Source organism: Phytophthora cinnamomi (genome assembly GCF_018691715.1).
Source record: "Phytophthora cinnamomi strain GKB4 chromosome Unknown Contig114, whole genome shotgun sequence".
In the NCBI taxonomy this organism is placed as follows: domain Eukaryota; phylum Oomycota; class Peronosporomycetes; order Peronosporales; family Peronosporaceae; genus Phytophthora; species Phytophthora cinnamomi.
In genome coordinates this window covers 16,010-33,814 of record NW_027151047.1, presented here as the reverse complement: position 1 = coordinate 33,814, position 17,805 = coordinate 16,010, and the positions used below count along the sequence as shown (strand labels likewise).

Genomic DNA, 17,805 nt, shown 5'->3' with positions numbered 1-17,805 from the left:
CTTTGGACCCAGCGCACATAAGGGACGGTTGTGACGAGGTCCGAGCCAATTCTTGGCCAGGACCCATCAGTCAGAGGCCCAAACCCTACCACGTACCGGCCACATGTCACTTGGAACATGGATATTTCTTGATCCAAGTCTGGTTTTTGTACATACTTCAAGTTGTGCTGGCTACATCTGGAAACTGAGCTCTGCGAACGTTGAGTTGCGGCGACCCCAGATCCCCAGGTCTGAGATTTGAATTCGGTCTGGAGTCTGAGGTCTGAGAATCGCTCTAGAGGCCACAGATCTGAGGTTCCAGGCCTTGGATCGGGCTCTGGGTGACGAATTGAGCCCTGGCCTTCTGGGTCTGTGATTTGAAGTCCCATGGTTGCTTAAGTCTCAGACCTCAGGTCTCAGATTGGTGATCTCACAGTTTGGAATGCCCGGAGTTCTGAGACCTGAGAGTGGTGGCAAAAGTCTGAGACTTGGTGATTTGGAGTTCGGTCTGAGGTTTGCCTGTGGACCAGACCATGAGATGTGCAGTCTGGGGTCTGGGAAGAAGGCGTGGCGTGCGGCGTCTGATTTCATCTCGGCTTTGGGGTGCCACGACTGAGATATGGAGTCAACATCGTAATTTTGCCCCCAGCTCAGATTCCCAGACTCAGAGTCCCAGAAGTTGAACCAAAACTGAGACTCGTCAAATTGGTTGGACAGCCGGGATATGGAATCAACATCGTAATTTTGCCCCCAGCTCAGATTCCCAGACTCAGAGTCCCAGAAGTTGAACCAAAACTGAGACTCGTCAAATTGGTTGGACAGCCGGGGTATGGAATCAACATCGTAATTTTGCCCCCAGCTCAGATTCCCGGCCTCAGAGTCCCAGAATTCGAGCCAGAATTGAGACATGTCAAATCGGTTGGACAGCCGGGGTATGGAATCAACATCGTATTTTTGCCCCCAGCTCAGGTTTTCAGCCCGGCAGTCCCTCAACTTGTGCCAAAACTGAGACACGGTGATTGTGGGCGCAAGTTGGTGTCTGGATGCACGATGTTCGTGAGGATAAGTGGCAACTGGTGAAAGACAGCTGACGCTCCAAGCCTAGGACATGACTAAAAGCCTACGGCGTGCCTGCAGGGCCTGAAGTGCGACTTCGTGGTCTCGCCTATGAAGTGGGTACACAGCGATGGCTACATTGCCGGTCTGGGAGCTGCGGTAGTTGCTCTTTGGAGTTGGCGGTTGCCGCTTGGAAGGTCACTCTGAAGGGTCGCCCCGTTGTGGCTTTTCGGCCCCTGGTGTCGGGCACACAAGATTCGGCCTGACCAGTCGCCTATGGATTTGGGCCAACGGGAGCCGCAGAATCTTGGCGTCATCCTGATTACACACTGATTTGTACCCAGAGTAATCAGTGTAATCAGGTGATGACAGACCAAGTCCGCCCAATCCCGGCTACAAGATCCTGGCGTAATCAGGATATCACTGATTTGCACCCAGGTGTAATCAGTGTAATCAAGTGATGACTGACACAGACAGGCCAATGGAAGGGCCGACGCGCATTCACGGGCGCCGCCAAGCCAGTAGCTTAGTGGGTGTCTCACCCTTGTTCAAGGTGTACCCAGGAGATGTTTGCACCCTTACTTGATAGGCCCTTTGTATGTGCATGTGCATGATAATAATCAGAGTTTGTTTTGCCCCGAAGACCGCAAGCTGCGGAGTTCGTCTTGCGCCGACGGGCGTGTTGCTACACAGGGACCAAGTCCCTGCCCCCGGCGGCGCGCGCAAGGTCAAGTGGAGTCGCTACGAGTGTTCTACGGTCAAGCTCAGCTAACTCCAAATAAATTCAAGTTCAACAACCAAGCCTTTTCGTGTTTCGGCCCGGTTTGCCTTCGTTGTTGTATTTCCACACGCGGGACATTGGTTTTGCTGGTTTTTCGTGCTGGTTGGCTGGTTTCCTGGCGGTGCTTCATATTTTCGGGCGGAAGGTGCTCCGCTCTGAGGTTTCGGCAGAGCAACACCTGGGATAGTGGTTTCTGGGGTTGCTGGTGGTATCCGTGTGGCGCGAATAGTCTGGGATAGTGGTTCCCAGCTTCGCTGTGTCGCCTACATCAAGGCGTGGTGCGCGGAAGTCCCAGGGTGCAGAGCGAGAACCCTGGATCAAGGCAGGCTCAGACCGAGCCAACTCTCGGGGCCACTCTGGTCTGAGGGGCGAGTGAAGACCGTTGTGCGGCTCTCAGTCTGAGCCGCCGGAGGAAGTGTCGTGACTGGAAGCGACTCGAAGCCGGAGTCGCTGAGCAAGGAGGAGGCTGTTAAGGCCCAGAGTCCAAGGGCCTGAGAAGAGAAGTGGACTAAGTGTGTGTGGAGTGAACGTGTTTATATTCAAGAAAACGGGGCACAGCGGACTCAGCACGTGCGTACAAGGGCCTTCCAAGCAAGGAGCAAGCTTCGTCTGGGGGCATCTGGGAACTGTCGAGTTCGGAGGCAGCTGGTGTGGCCGACGCAAGTCTGGGCCCACAGCGTAGCCTTAGGAAGAACCAAGTCAAGGGATTGCAAGAGTGAGGAACACACGCCTCACCCAGCTTGGGATCTGAGATCTAATCTCAGATTCTGAGTTGAGTGGTCTGAGATCGAGGTCTAGCCGCGAGGCTATTCCCTGATTTTGGAGCCCGCATCGCCACACAAACCCGTCGAAACAAGCGCAACCAACGCAGCGCTACGCCTGTCAACTTTCACATCGGCGATTTCGTACTGTGGTCGCGAATTGAGTCGCGTCTGAAGACCAACAAGCTATCTGTGAAGTGGGTTGGACCCTACCGTGTCGTAGGCGCCAAACCCAACTCCTTCACTGTAGAGCACCTTCTGACTGGTGCCACAAGAGAAGTGCATGGCTCTCGTCTCAAGATGTATGCAGATCGCCCTTTTGACGTCACGGAAGAAGTGATAGAGCACATCACCAATCAAGATGTATACCTGACAGTGCGAAACCTTGTCGATCATCGTCCCAGCTTGGATCATGGCTATGAAGTCCTTGTCGCCTGGGAAGGACTCGAAGACATCGAAAACTCATGGGAGCCTATAAAGCAACTACACGAGGACGTCAGAATCAAACTGCAGCACTACATTGATGAGGTCGCCGATGACGACCTTACTGCGTACATGGCAACGCTAACGCCGAACAACAACACCAAACCCAATTCTTCAACAACGCCATCGACAGCACTGAGTCGACCGCAGGCCAATCAAAAACGTGGATCAGGCACTGCTCGAGGTAACAAGACTCGACAACGCAACTACGGATAGCCTGCATTGGTGGGCAGTGTAGTGTGTGAATCATTTGGCCATCCGTTTCCTGCAACGAGCATCGGATCCTGTAGTTGCAAAACCTCCGCCTGGTGGCAAGAGGCACTAGACGGTGGTTACCTAGGGAGCACTAGGAACAAGCATGGTCGAGTAGCTGCAGGAAAGGCTAACTTTTAAAGGACATCTGAATTTGCATTCCAGAGCTCAAGTCGACTAACAAGCAAGGCTGTCGCCGACTCAAGCTCTAGTTCAGGCTGTCAAGACACTACAGTTGGTTACAACTAATGTGTTGCTCAGATTCTCTGGAAGCGTAGCGGCGCAGACGAAAAGAATAAGAAGAGCTAGCAGAACGTTGCCGAAAGAAGACTTGGTAGCTCGGTAGGCATTGGTATTCATCTTGAATTGCCGAATGAGATCAAATTCCGAAGTGGATTCATGCTAAGAAGCGGTGATGGCGGTGTGGACACATGGTAACCTACATTTGGTCCAGAACGTAATCAAACTTATTCATAATACGCACCGCGCAATCAACAGTTTTCATAATATCCGTTCGTGAAAACATTTTTCCTGTACAGGACAAGGATGTCCTCATTGGGGCAAACTACCGTATCACCCCATATGTACCGAAATGCTGCTTGGAGGAGACACGTTTAACAGCCAAACTCCACCTTCAATACAAGGTTCGAGCGAATTGGTTTAGCTTTACCGGTGCGGGCACTCTTAGCCTGCTTAGATTCATCTATTTTCCGCGGTGTAGTCGTCCAGCTCGTCCTCTGGCTCAATTCCTGCAGAAGCAAACCGTACAGACCTGCCCGGGAAGAAAGATGAATGCGTTGCTCACTTAATACTGTAAGTATTCATCTACTCGTTTCCCTCTTGACATTCTCCACCGAAAATGTCAAGCCAGGCGACGACGACTTGAGAGCAAGTTCAACAAGAGCACGACGCCGGTCTCCTCAATCGCAGGATCGCCGGGAAGAAATATCGTCCGCGTCAGGGACTTCCTCCCCGCATCCATTGACGGCAGCAGCATTAAATGACCGACCTCCGCCAACACCCCGCTAATAAAAAGTGACGCCTTATGACATTACAGCATCTTACAGAATACACCACCAGCCCAGCTCTTCTCCTCCTCTACTGCTTCTCCGCCCACTTGTCCGCGGCCGCGGCCAGGTCCTTCACGGCGTCGGCGGCCACCGAGTCCTTGGCCGGCTCGCAGAAGGCCGGCTGGAAGGTGCCCTGGAAGATATCGTTGCAGATCTCCTCGACGGCGCGGATGCCCTTGGCGGCCGTCTCGGCGCCGCGGCTGACCGAGAACTTCTCGAGCTTCTGGCTCAGCAGCGGCACGAAGGCCGTGACCTTGGCCTCGGCCTCGTACAGCGTCTGGCGCGCGTCCTGCGGGTGCACCGAGTACACGCACGTCTCCTCCACGGTGGCCACGGAGCGCAGCGACAGGTTCGTGGACTTGAGCACGAGCCGCTGGCGCCGCGCGTCGCACGTCGTCTCCTCGAACACGTACGTGGAGTCGCCCAGCGCCGAGCGCACCCAGCCGGGCACGTTGCGCTGCGTCACCTTGGCCAGGCGCGTCGTCACGAGGCGGCCCTGCGCGTCCAGGCGCCGGTCCAGCACGTCCACGCGCTCCACGTGCGCCAGGCGCGAGTTCGGGTACTTGTTCCAGAAGGCGCGCGTCACCACGTCCCACTCGAACGGGTACACGTGGCGAGTCTCGTTCGTTAGCACCATGGTCTTCCGCTTCCTCTGTATCTGCCTTCCTCGTGAGTCTTGACTGTCGACTGGAGCTTCTGAGACTGAGAGGGCCGCACGTTTTGTGGTGGGAGCCTGTGTGGAGACATATCGGACACCTGCGAGATTGGATATATGCTGGAGCGTGGGTTAGGTGGATGGATGGAGGCGACGGTATTTTGGGGTCGGATACCCTTCTAGAACGCATCGGAGGATGGCGTGTGCCGGTGGTTGGGAGAGGCCAGTTGGTGTGACGGACATCGTTTCTGAGACGCGGCATGGCCAGCCACTTCAACTCGCGGCGTGCGTGTCCATTGCATCCGTCTGCGGTGGATTCGCCACAGTACTGGAGTATTATACAGCAATCGATCTTTTCTGCAGCGGTGATGGATGGTGGTGGGTCAGATGGGGAGGGTCGAAGTCTTGTCGGACTCTGAAGTTAGCAACGGCACTTTGAACTCCGGGAGAGGTGAATTCGAGAACTCGGCGGCCCCGTGATCGAATAAGTTACTGGTTAGGCAGGTCGGAAGCGATACATGTGCCTCTCAGGTCGACAGCCCCACTGGATGGCGTTCCACCTTGGCGCGGTCGATGAAGATCTCCACTAGTCGTCGCCGTGTGTCGTCCAGCTCCGCCGCGAGGTACTTGGGCACGATCGAGCTGTCCTCTCTGGTCGCGAAGTGGAACGCCACGAGGCAGTCCACCGCGTTCTTGCGGACGCTCGAGCTCGCGTGGTCCAGGCGTCGCGTGAGCACGCTCATGAGACTGTTAGCCACGTCGGGCGTGCGCAAGAATGCTGCGTCCTGGAGAGAGCTCCGCTCGCAGGCTTGCAAGCAGGCCTTGACGAGGCGAAGCACCACTTGCAGCGTCGGGGGATCCATACGCGGAACCAGCGGCATCAAGGTCGACAACGTTTGCTGGTGGTCGCTAGTGAAGCTCACGAGGTCGTGCAGAATACGCTCCATCAAGTGGCGAGCCTGTTTTAAAGGATAACACGCAAAAAATGTTAGGTCTCGAGGAGGTTGGTAGTGACGCACTTCACTGGTGTTTGAGCTCACCACATCAACCTGGTCACTAATGGCGTCAATCAAGCGCTGAAGAAGCAGCTCGAAAAACATTTGCGCTCGAGAAGGTTGCGCTTCAACGAGCTTCTGGAGAACCTTCAGTGCGTAAACGTCCTTGTCAGTTGCAGCATCAAGCAGCAGCAGAAGTAAGCGGCCGAAACAACGGTCCCAGGTCTCGGATGATCCAGTTTCGATAAAGCGTAAGGTCTGTGTCATGGATGCTGTTAGCGCAATAAATTCATCCTTGCATTTCAGTAGGAGCATACCTTGTAAAGTGCGTGCTTGATCTCCGCTTCGGACAGGTTGTTCTGCTCGAGGAGGAGGAGAAGGTCGTCCAGCTGTACGCCCTGCTTGTCCACCTTGGTTGAGCCCGACGAGAACACCGCTGTAGAAAATGTTGAATTTCCGGTCAACGTATCCTTGCTGGTCTTCGCTTCAGATCGTTTAACGGGTACTGATCTGCTGGGCCGATCACCAGAACTTGGGTTCTCCGCAGCTATCGGGGACGCTGCTTGAGCTGTCGTATTCATCCTCTTCTGGCTACTCTGCCGGGCAGGGCTTGAGGAGCTTACGCTAGGCGACTCCGGTCGCTTTCGACTCCGATCCATCTTCGGTGCCGAGAGTTCCATGTCCTGGTTTTCATCCTTTCCGTCGCGGGATCGTACTGAGAGCGGTGCAGCTGAAGAGGAAAGAGGTGGTCTCTGCGAGTTGCTGAAGTTTAGGACGATTTTCTTAGACTTCAGAACCTTGGACACAACCAAACGCTTTGATGGAGGCAGAAGACCTAGAGCGACCTCCATTTCAGGATCGTAAAGCTGCGCGGCGACCGACACAAGCTCGCCGCACGCAGACGACACAGAAACTGGGACGTCTGTATCCATGAGCAAAGCGATCTTGAACAAGAAGGACCTCATGTGGCTGTTGTTGGCGCCATGTTTCATGTATTCTCCAGCCCCAGGAAGAAGATCTCGCAGGTAGTGACACATAGCAGCCTTCACTTTCATGTTACTGCCATCTCCCAGCATCGATATTACCAGGGCAGCAAGTGTCGAACAATCGACTGAAGATGCGATATACTCCAGATTTTCCTTAGCAATCACTCGAATCGATTCCTTCGTATCGATATACTTCTGGAACAGTTTCGGTAGAACTGTCTTCAAGTGAGGAAGTAGGCGCTGGCTATCGTTCGATAACTTCAAAAGTGGCAGGAAACCTTTCAAAACTCCTTGCGAGACGCGGTAGTGTCCGTCGCTTAAGTGCTTGATAAAAGCCATAAGAATTCGGCCGTCCACCTTGTACTCGCCACTCGCATCGCTGGTAATTCGGTCCATCCGTCTCTGGAGTATTTTCCCAATGTATTCTGCAGCCTCCAACCTAGTGGACCAGGATCTGCTTTCGATATTCCGAAGGGCTTCCTCCAGCTCATCTACGATGGGTAATTGCGCTGCCTTGGGTCGTTCTAATGGCTTCACCGGTGCAGTTCGAGCTGGTTTTGACTTTGTGTCGACTGAATCGCCGCGCGAAGAATTTGTCCTTGAGCTTGATGCATTTGACGCTGTCGGTGAAGGCAAAGCCGCAACCGGCAACCTTTTCGGGCCACTGGGCTCAACCTCGTCGATTTCCATCGGAACTGGGGCGTCTGTCGCACGTTGAATTCGCTGTGCTTTAGAAGTTGGATTCTTCGAGCTGGTGTGGAAGTTCGCAGTCGATTGCTCTTGCCTTGATGTGTAAAGGCTTTCCACTATCGAGCTTGGTGCTTGCGATGGTTTCGACGGAGCATTCCATACCCGCAGAGGGCCTGCAGGAGCACCCTTCTTCCTCTCATTCGCTAGCGTGCTGATATCCTGTGAGATAGGAGTCTTGGTTCTCCCAACACGCATCGGCCCCTGCGACAGCATTCGCGAAGGCTGCAAGTTTTCTTCGGCAGTATCAAGTCCCGCTGAACTTGAGCTTCCTCCAAGTACCCGTCTAGGTAACTTTTCAGACATCAATTCTCCTGAACTCAAGACGCGCTGAAGGCTCGGTTGTTCATCGCTGAATGTCACCGAGTTTGATGTAGCAGGGGCACTAGTGGGCGGTTGGACTGTATTGGCTGTTCGAAGCACTGACCGCACAACGTCACCAGCTTGGGGGACTGGGGCATCCACGGAGCTAAATTCCGTCTGACGAGCATTTTTCGCCGTGAGTTTTGAGGGATCATCCTTCAAGTTCTTCTGCGTCGTTCCGTCTAAGCGAGCAAACACGCGGCTAGCCTCGTCCTATTCGTATGGGAATATCACACCGTATGTTAGTATGTCCAAGTGCTGCTTATAGGCCGCAACCCCATACCGGGAAGAGATGATGAAATGACCAATACAACTTCCTCGACTGAGCGCGCACATCACCCAACGCATCTTGCAAAATGGTGGGCAGAAGTGGCACGAACACATCCGAGTGCCTTGAACAGCGGAACAGTAAATGTGAGCCAACATGATACTCTAAAAACATGTCGAAGGAAAGGGAGACGTACTTGCTCAGAAAGCTTGTACTCCATCGCTGTAGCGTCATCGTCAAGTAGCACACTGCATTGTACCGAAGCACCTGGTTTCGAGACTTCGCACACTCAATTAACCTGGATGTTGGAGATAACAAATACAAAGCGTGAGTGAATCAGATACATCGCGATTGGCGAACGGATAACCTACTTCGGAATCACACGGGCGTAACCATTACTAGTACTTTCGATCATGCTCCGAATCGTCGTGTCTGCAGAAGTCGAAATCACTTGGATAGTCACGTATGTCGCCTTAAGCAGATTGCCTAGACAAATCTCTGCATGGGCGTTGAACTCGTCACCCAGATTATTGGCGAGTGCCTGGATCGTTTGGCATGCTTCTCGGGATACCGACGATCGTAGGTCGCTCACTTGCTGACACAGACGCTCACGAATCGGACGCAGACCCTGCGATAAGAATGAAAGGACAGTTCCACTATTTGACGCATTGCCGCATCGCTTCACCAGCTTCTGGAGCATCTTCAAGCCGTCGACACGCTTATCCCAATTGTTGTCGAGATGAAGCTTGTCAAAAATCACGCCGAGCTGCTTTTGGATTTCCTTCTCTGAAATATCGCTACCCCCTGATCCAAATGCACTTGCAGTACTGAAGTCCTGAACAACTTTGCTGCTAGTCGATGATGCTTGAGACGGAGACCGGTCGCCTTGACCTGAAATGTCAGCTGCGGCTTTCGCTTCATTATGTGTTCGGCTCCGAACAGATGCCAAGTATCTAGCCACGGAAGACGACGACGACGAGACTTGCAAGTCGTACGATGATAATATTGACGACAACTTCTCGTTGGCCTGTGCCGGGGTGTCATCAAAATCTTGATTCTGCAAATGCACAGCTTTAGTAATTTCACCACCAACTCATTGTCCCCACAAATTTATCAACGTACCGATCTATCGTCGTAAGCTGGCGCTGTGCGCGTAACAGCGCGCTCCTCTTTTCCACGAACCGGAATCCGCTCGAACCTGTCCGTTAGCATCTTCACATGCGCAGATCGAATATTCTTGTACTCCAGGTCACTCTGCACCGCCGTCCACAAGAAAAAAAACAATATCGTAAGCAACCCCATCAACCCCACCACCACCATCACCCCCAACTCCAACGCACCAGCAGCGACGGCCCAATATGCACGTAGAACTTTTCCAGCGCAGTGATCGCCGCGTCCCGCACATCTTTCGACGAGTCCTCCAGCAACTTGAGCACCTGCACCCAGCACCACAGCACCACAGCTGTCAAATAACCCTCACCACCCTGTCACCACTCCTCCACCACTCACGTCGTCCAGCAGCTCGTCCTGCCTCTCCTTGAACAGATCATGTCGCTCCAAGCACCTCCACAGCGCATGCAGACTCTGCACCGACAGCAGCAGCAACATCAGTGCCCACTCTGCAGCCTGCCAGCCTCCCTGTGCGTTTACCTGCTCCCTGGTGCGCCAGTTCTTGTGGGCCATACACGCCCTGAGTTTGTCCAGCACGGCGTCCGCGTCCAGCACGACCGAGACCTCCACCACCACGTCCACCGCCTTCTCCCGCACGGGCAGCTTGCTGTCCCCGAGGCGCTCCACGAGGCTGAGCCACAGCAGCTTCAGGTACGAGCGCAGCGTCGCCTCGGCCACGCGCGACAGCAGCAGCTGCAGGATCTCCAGCGCGCCCAGCGCGATCTTGGAGTTGTGGTCGCGCAGGCAGGGCAGCACGTGCGGGATGAGCGTGGCCGAGGCCTCGGGGGCCGCGTCCTGGCGGCGCAGCTGCTCCAGCAGGCCGGTGACGCCGGCGAGGCGCTGCTTGATGGCTGCGGGCGGCGATTTCGCGGCCATTTCAGCGGGGTTTTAAGTGAAATTCAGTGCGTTAGAGAGAGGAGACACTGGGCGAGGAGATGCAGCTGAAGAAACGCACCTGAAGAGCTCAGCAGCGCCGCGGTGTCCTCCATACTCTGCGCACGCGGTGGCGTCGGGTTAGCGCGCCTTGAGGTCTTCCACGGTTTGAATTCCGCTGCGCTGCGGTTGGTCGAAAAGGGGACGTGGAATTTCAGCGAATCGGAAAGCGATTTCGATATTTACGGACTTTCCGCCAATAGGAAGCGAGCTGAAGCGTCAGAAGGTGTATCCAGGCCAGTTCTGGGGAATCATGTCGGCGGGGCCGCGAGTGCGTCGCGCTGCGGCGGCCAACGAGACGATCGTGGTGCGCATCTGGCGCTGGGTGAAGATCACGATCTGTGCGTGCTGGTGCGCGCTGCAATTGGCTGTAAATGCGCTCGCTGACGTCTGTGTGAGGCGGCAGGGCACGTGTTCTACGGCCAGAACGAGTGGCAGCGTCTGTGCAGCCCCACGGGCGCCGGCGTGGACGAGCAGCAGCGCGTCGTGCGCTTCCGCACCGAGTTGGCGCTGTCCAGCAAGATGGTGCAGACCTGCAACGTGGTGTTCGACAACGAGCCGTTCCCGGTGCGAAGTGGCGTCGTGCGTCATATGGTGGCGGACGTTTCTGTTCCGGTGTTGTGACGCATTGCATTGCATTGCTGTGCTCTGCTATTGTGTGCTGCTGCAGGTGGACGCGACGCTGCATGACGTGGCGACGAGGGCGAAGCTGGACGAGAAGGACGTGACGTGAGTTGAGTAGGTGGAGATGCTGCATGGAAGTGGTGGCTGATGCTTGGGCGTGCGTGTTCAGGTTGATGGCCAATGTGCGCTCGTGTCTTCAGCGCTGCAATTTTGTCAACAAAGTGTACTCGCGCGTGTACGCGCTGAAGAACGAAGGCTACAGCTCGGCGAAGCATGAGCACGAGGAGATGCTGGAGCAGCTGTGGAAGAACCTCAAGCCCGACGTGCGTCGCGAGGGTGGACGCATTACGAAGGAGTGGGGAGAGATCGGCTTCCAAGGTGTGTTCTCGGCGGACAGTTCTGCCGTTGTGTGCCGGATTGATTGATCGTTGTTTGGCCAGGTACCGATCCGATGTCGGACTTCAGAGGCATGGGCGTCTTCTCGCTGATTCAGCTCAACCACTTCACGAAAGGCTACAGCGTTGAAGCTCAGCGGTGAGGCCTGTCGACCATAGCCCTCGACAGATGCTGGAGATCGACGGCTGACAATTTATGGTGTTTCTGCTGTCAGTGCGCTGGAGGAGTCGAACCACCCGACTCGCTGGTACCCGTTCGCCGTGACGGGCATCAACGTGACAGCCTTCATGATCGAGCTGATCGACGAGCGCCTACTGGACATCAAGCTGTACCGCCATGCTGCAGGCGATAGGGACGATGATGTGAACACCGGCCTAAAGCAGCTCCACGACGTTTACGGTGCGTCCGGCCAGCCCATTCCCGACCCAAATGTGAAATTTACTAACTCGGCTTCCCTCTTCTGCACGCAGCCACGATCTTCACGCGCTTCAACAAGCTGTGGGTGGACACGAACCCGCGCGACGTGATGGCGTTCCCGACCATCTTCCAGTCGCTCAAGGACGACATCCGCCTCGAGTTGACGCGCAAGTCGTTCCGCTACTGAGTTGAAGCCCAGAAACCTGCGACGTGTGAGATGGTAACCTAACGCGTTAAGCAGCTGTTACGAACCTTTTTGCTCCCATCCAATCGCTTCTCTTGAAATTCCCATACAAACGTGCACTGCCCCACTCGCCAGCACCTCCGCAAACAGCAGCAGACATGGGCACGGGGCGATCGGGAGCGGGCCGGGCGCGCGCGCACGCCAAGAAGAAGCAGTACAAGCGCGGCCACGCCACCAAGAACCGCGCGCGCGACATCGACCAGATTCAGGACGACCTGCGCGTGGAGACGCTCTCGGGCAAGAAGATGGGCTTCGAGGAGGACGAGGACCTGCCTGGGTGCGTGTTACTGTTCTTCTGCAATGCAGTGCAAAGCTGCAGTGTACTGACTCTTGTTGTGCAATGTTAATTGGATGCAGTCTGGGTCAGTTCTACTGCACGCCCTGCGGCCGCCACTTCATCGACGAGAAGACGCGCGACGTGCACCTCAAGACCAAGGTGCACAAGCGGAGGTAGGACTGGTGCTGCAGGTGCAGTTGAGTGAGAGTGTAAGAGGCTGATTGATTGATGGTGGTGGCAGAATGAAAGACGTCGCTCAGAAGCAGTACACACAGAACGAGGCCATGCAGGGCGCCGGGAAGGGCATCGAGACGTACCAGCCCGCACACCGCAAGCCCAGCGACGACATGGACGACCTTTAGATTTCGGGGCACAAGGGACAGACGCCGAGTCGACGCTGACTTATTTGCTCGAGGAGCTTTGCGCTGTAGGTGACGTCCGAGTTTTGGTCGCTTTGTTGTATACTTATCAAATCTACAATTGCTTTGATTGCATACGAAAATGAAGCTGTTAATGCACTAGCAAGAATCGTGAACTTGCATTTGCACCGAGCGTGGCAGCACGTAGGTCTCGTTACGTGAAGATCTTGGTGGGGCGCCTTCGTATAAATAGGAATTCTGCACGCATGAGCACTACCTTGGTATAATTTTACCTGGAGCTACGATCCATTGAAAGTCTCTGAGCATTTGTAGCAAATGACTGCTCGTCCAGATTCACGGCGCCAAATAGCTAGCCGGGAGAGCGACGGCGTCGATGCTGATGTAGGTGCTGCACTTTAGATGCATCAATCATTATTCTGTGCGAGCTAAGGAGATGTTTGTGTCATTTGCAGGGACTTCCTTCTGCTGCGGTCAGTCCTTGGAATAATGTGACGCCCGCTACAACCCCGATGCAGCCTCATCGCTCCAAGCATCAGCAAGCGCACAGTGATGACCACAAGAACCAGCAACCGCATCGCCCTGTTCCTCCGATCGCACCGCGAAAAATCTCGATCGGCCCTATTCGTCCCGTGAAAGTGCCGCGGCTCGCACGTGATCGCGATCCCTTTCAGCCGATCCCGATCATACCGAAGTCACCACCAAAGCCCGAACAAATGCCCCCGAAGCACACACTAAAGGTGAACCTGCTGAACAATGTCAGAACGACAAGTCAAAGCTTAACTTCAACTTGTCCTGAACCAGATAGCCAAGGCTGGCTGGAGTCGAGCTGACAGACTCAACGCCAAACCTGTCCTTGAAGCCTACCATGATCTGCTCAAACAAACTGAAGCCATGGTATACTGTTATTGCTTTCACTTCGAGCGTATCCAAAAGCTTACTCGTTGGTACTTGTTGCGAGCAGGAACTCGAGTCTGCTGAACTCGCTGAAAAGCGGAAAATGGACATCGCCGCCTATCGGATGGGGTTGGCCAATATCTCGGATGAAATGGTTAGCAGGCAGAAGGAACTCATCCGCTTCCACACGTTCAAGAACGAGGTGGATATCTTCCAGCAGCACCTGGTTCCGTTCATCTTCGACATCCGCTCTGAGCATGAGCGGCAGGTCAACTCCAGCGTCTACCGCCACTTCAACCGCATGAGAGCGATCCAAGACATGGGTATCCCTATCTACAGTCTTGGCGACTACCTGTTCGAGGAGACGGACAAAATCATCACCGCCCGCACCAAAAACACGTTATACCGACGCGTTCGACGTCGCAGTGCGGCTCATTTCATCGACACCGAGCTCATTCCTCGCCCGGAACGGAGGCGTTGCTCCATTGTGTTGAGTCCAAGCTTCAAGTCTGATGAATAAATAGCCTGGTCATGCATCAGTTGCCTCCATGCCACAAGCACGAACACCTCGGGCGTTACTTGGTGGTAAATTTATTTATCACAAAATGAAATGAAAAAAATCAAAGTCCAAAGTTGCCAAGGGCTGCGTTGAGCGCACACGTGTTAGGCCAAGCCTCGCGGACTCGTCGCACGCCACCCGACCGCGGCCTCGTCAAAGACCAACCGCAGCTACCTTCGCCGCGGTACTGGGGGCCTGGCATCATCCTGCTTCCCACCTCAAGTGGACTAAATGGGCGCTTCGTGGCTGCAGCCATTTCATCCTCTTGCTTTCTCTTCTCTCTTCCTCCATCTTTCTCACTACAACTACAAAGTCCTCGGGTCGTCCGACGTTGTCGTCTGATCCTTCATCTTCCATCTCGTGAGCGGCCTTCAGGTCTCTTCGTCTGTCTTCTTCTCCGTCCTTTTTTAGTTTGGGTATGTTCGTGCTTCCTCGGTCGCTCGCTCATCGTATTCATCACTCCTCGTCGTTTTCTTCAGCAGTTTCCATCGTTTTGTTCGTTTCTCGTTCGGATTCGCGGTCTTTTGTGCAGTGTCATCGATCTCTCAACCAAAGCCACCTCACGAAAGACACATCAGTCGTGGAGCAACGTAGTCGTGGGTCACCGCCAAGAACTTGGCAGCGAAAGCACAACATGCTCCGTGACAGATCGCTACGCTCAGTAGCGCTGTCGGCTCATCGGCTTGGCCTCGCCGAGAGCATCACGGCTGGCACCGGTGGCCACGCGCGGGGCGGGGTAGCCCGCATCCATGGCCACTTGCCGGTCGTCGCGGTAGCCCGCCGAGCGGTACGACTGCTGCGCCTGCATCTGGGCATCACCCTCCTTGGCCTCATCACGGACGTACACGCGACCCTGCGACGCGATCTGGCGGCCGTCACGGGCAGCCTCCTGGCGCGGGTCGGCACGGGCGCTGCGCTCGCCCTCGCCACTGGTGCCACGCTCGCGGCGGCCGCTGCGGAGGTTGAGCACCGTCCAGTCGAACATGGCGTCGAACTGGAAGCCCTTGCGGAAGAAGAGCTCCTTGAAGAGACGCTTGAGGTAGGCGTAGTCGGGCTTGTCGTCGAAGCGCAGCGCGCGGCAGTACTCGAAGTAGGCGCGGAACTCGGCGGGGTAGCCCTTGCAGAGTACCTCGATGGGGGTGTTCATCTTCTTCTCCATAATCTTCTCGTACTTTTGCTTCTTGGTGTTGGCCTTGAGTCCCTGCCACGGCAGGCTGCCGCGGATGAAGTACATGTACACGTAGCCCAGGGACTCGAGGTCGTCACGACGGCTCTGCTCAATGCCCACGTGCGTGTTGATGGAGGCGTAACGCGCCGTGCCCGTGAGGTTCTTGTTCTCACGGTAGGGGATGTGCTGGTGCGTCTTGGGGTCGCGGTACTTCTTGGCCAGACCGAAGTCGATGACGTGCACGATCTGGGCCCGCTTGCCCAGGCCGATGAGGAAGTTGTCAGGCTTGACGTCGCGGTGGATGAAGTTCTTCGAGTGGCAGTACTCGAGGCGGCACAGCAGCTGGTCGGCGATCATCAGCACGGTCTTGAGCTGGAAGCGGCGGCCGCAGTAGTTGAACAGGTCCTCGAGCGACGGGCCGAGCAGGTCGATGACCATCACGTTGTACTCGCCCTCAACGCCGAACCACCGCAGGCTCGGCACGCCCACTGCGACGTAACACAAGACAGCATATCAGTTAGTAGCCGCACCTCAACCCACGGCGCGCAGCAAACTCACGTCCGCCGTTGAGGATCTTGTAGATCTTGGACTCGTAGAGCAGCTGCGGGTGCTTGCTCTTGACGGACTCGAGCTTGATGCCGACCTCCTCGCCCGACGTCATGTTCGTGCCCAGGTAGATGTCGCCGAACGAGCCGCTGCCGATCTTGCGGCCCAGGCGGAACTTCTTGCCGACTCGCAGCTCCAGCGCGCTCTCACGGGGGTGGGACATCCTTCTGCGTAAAGTGGAAAGGGAGGAACTGGGGGAAAAGAGGCTGCAGGGGGAGGGAGCAGGCGAGCAAGCAACACGGGCGTTAGTAGGGCGTCGACGCACACGCACTTTTGGGCGCCTTCCCCTGCGTCCTGGAGGCCCGCGAGACCGCCGCCGGGGAGAGCAGACGCAGGGGCACACGCAGAGCTGCTGCGCGTGTCCGGTGCGGCGCGGGGGCCGCACCGAGGGCGGCAACGGCGGGGCACTTACTTGCTCGGAGGAGAGGCGCGCGCACTGGCTTATGCTGGCTGGGAAGAAAGAAACAGGGGGGCGCCGGCTCGCAGTGGAGGAGAGACAGCGCAAAACGCGCCGATTTGGGTCGGAAATAGCTAATTTCCAGTCTGACAAACCCGCGATCTCCGATGGTATTCCGGATCTGTGGCTACGTGTAACTATCGCTATATAGAGAGTAGAGGAACCAAGAACCGATCCAAATGTTAGACACTGGAGTGCTGCTAGATATTGCCATAGACAGGGTTGCAGTGGGCCTGCGTTTCGGTTCGGCGGGTTGCCGACTCGTAATTACGCGAAGCGACGATGCGTAAAATAACCCGCGAGAGAGCCTACTGAATCCAAGTCACCTTCACTCAAGCGAAAGGCACTCACACCACAATCGAACGCGAACCCAAAACGTAGCAAGCGAGTCGGTATTTCGTCGATCGAACGACCTGTGGGTGGGAGGAATTGCAAAAAAATCAGTGAAAATCAGGACGGGGAGACTTGAAGCAGTGCTCTGTCAGAAGGTAACTTACGAGGAAGCCGTTGCGTAGCATCTCTTCGCAGCATGAAGCATGGCCGCAGCTGCCCTCTCTACGCGGTAACAGCGCTACACATTCACTGGGCAAATCACTGTCACGGTAGTAGCGCGGCGCCCATGCCTAGAAATACCTAGAAATACCACGAATATCGTTGGGGCGATACGAATGCTAAACAAAATGCATTGTACAACCGAAATTTCTTGAAGCCAAGCGGACTTGGTTGTCGCTCGCTTGGAGCCGTTTCTCCAAAATGCAGAAACAAGGCTTGCAAGAGCCTCGAGCACTACAAGTACGCAGTAAAATATCTAGGTAGGACACTGCATCCATGAGTTAGCACGTCGAACGTGTACTATCTACTTGACGATTCTGAGCTCGAACTGCATTTCAAATATTCTGCTGCGCGCCAGAAGTCCCTCTGGGCAGGGTTTTGTCTGGCAACACCCTCGAATCTCTTTTCCTGCTTAAAAGGAAATCTAGCCGCAGCGCAATATGTACTGATTTATGGACAGTGCGAAGTTCGTGCGACAGCGCGTATTTCCGCGTTTCGACGTGGCTAATTCGTAGCGGCCACTTGGCGTCGCTGCGTCGCTGCGGTCGCCATGCCTCCGCCTGGAAACCGAGCAGCCGGTCGCCACGCCGACGGATTACCATGTCGGCGCTCCATCGCGGGGCAGGTTCAACTCGCCGGGTACGGCACGGTGCCCCCCAGCTCCTGCTGCGTGTCTCTCCATCCAATCGCACTTAGCCGAGTTCAACACCACTGCCCGCACCGCGGCACGTC

The 17,805-nt window shown here is 55.5% G+C and overlaps 6 protein-coding genes across 6 annotated transcripts; 3 read left to right on the top strand and 3 right to left on the bottom strand.

Moving 5' to 3' along the window:
• Window positions 1-4,410: 4,410 nt before the first annotated feature.
• Window positions 4,411-5,019, bottom strand: IUM83_11397 (uncharacterized protein; the record flags this gene model as incomplete). The annotated part of the gene is made up of 1 exon (XM_067935953.1): window positions 4,411-5,019. The coding sequence occupies one exon, from the start codon at window positions 5,017-5,019 to the stop codon at window positions 4,411-4,413; it is 609 nt and encodes a 202-aa protein (XP_067781753.1).
• A 545-nt stretch (window positions 5,020-5,564) lies between these two features.
• On the bottom strand, window positions 5,565-10,555 carry IUM83_11396 (uncharacterized protein; the record flags this gene model as incomplete). Its single annotated transcript, XM_067935952.1, has 12 exons — window positions 5,565-5,996; window positions 6,078-6,290; window positions 6,350-7,397; window positions 8,193-8,341; window positions 8,412-8,520; window positions 8,593-8,694; window positions 8,768-9,453; window positions 9,519-9,650; window positions 9,737-9,832; window positions 9,906-9,980; window positions 10,047-10,417; window positions 10,522-10,555. 12 exons carry the CDS (start codon window positions 10,553-10,555, stop codon window positions 5,565-5,567), a joined length of 3,447 nt encoding a protein of 1,148 aa, XP_067781694.1.
• Window positions 10,556-10,752: 197 nt separating this feature from the next.
• IUM83_11395 (ELMO domain-containing protein B) lies at window positions 10,753-12,123 on the top strand (the record flags this gene model as incomplete). The annotated part of the gene is made up of 7 exons (XM_067935951.1): window positions 10,753-10,840; window positions 10,906-11,066; window positions 11,170-11,228; window positions 11,293-11,501; window positions 11,564-11,657; window positions 11,734-11,918; window positions 11,990-12,123. The coding sequence occupies 7 exons, from the start codon at window positions 10,753-10,755 to the stop codon at window positions 12,121-12,123; spliced, it is 930 nt and encodes a 309-aa protein (XP_067781693.1).
• A 155-nt stretch (window positions 12,124-12,278) lies between these two features.
• Window positions 12,279-12,819, top strand: IUM83_11394 (zinc finger protein; the record flags this gene model as incomplete). The annotated part of the gene is made up of 3 exons (XM_067935950.1): window positions 12,279-12,457; window positions 12,538-12,630; window positions 12,699-12,819. 3 exons carry the CDS (start codon window positions 12,279-12,281, stop codon window positions 12,817-12,819), a joined length of 393 nt encoding a protein of 130 aa, XP_067781752.1.
• Window positions 12,820-13,728: 909 nt separating this feature from the next.
• On the top strand, window positions 13,729-14,251 carry IUM83_11393 (uncharacterized protein; the record flags this gene model as incomplete). Its single annotated transcript, XM_067935949.1, has 2 exons — window positions 13,729-13,731; window positions 13,799-14,251. 2 exons carry the CDS (start codon window positions 13,729-13,731, stop codon window positions 14,249-14,251), a joined length of 456 nt encoding a protein of 151 aa, XP_067781751.1.
• Window positions 14,252-14,948: 697 nt separating this feature from the next.
• On the bottom strand, window positions 14,949-16,227 carry IUM83_11392 (CK1/CK1/CK1-D protein kinase; the record flags this gene model as incomplete). The annotated part of the gene is made up of 2 exons (XM_067935948.1): window positions 14,949-15,946; window positions 16,017-16,227. 2 exons carry the CDS (start codon window positions 16,225-16,227, stop codon window positions 14,949-14,951), a joined length of 1,209 nt encoding a protein of 402 aa, XP_067781784.1.
• Between the last annotated feature and the right edge of the window lie 1,578 nt (window positions 16,228-17,805).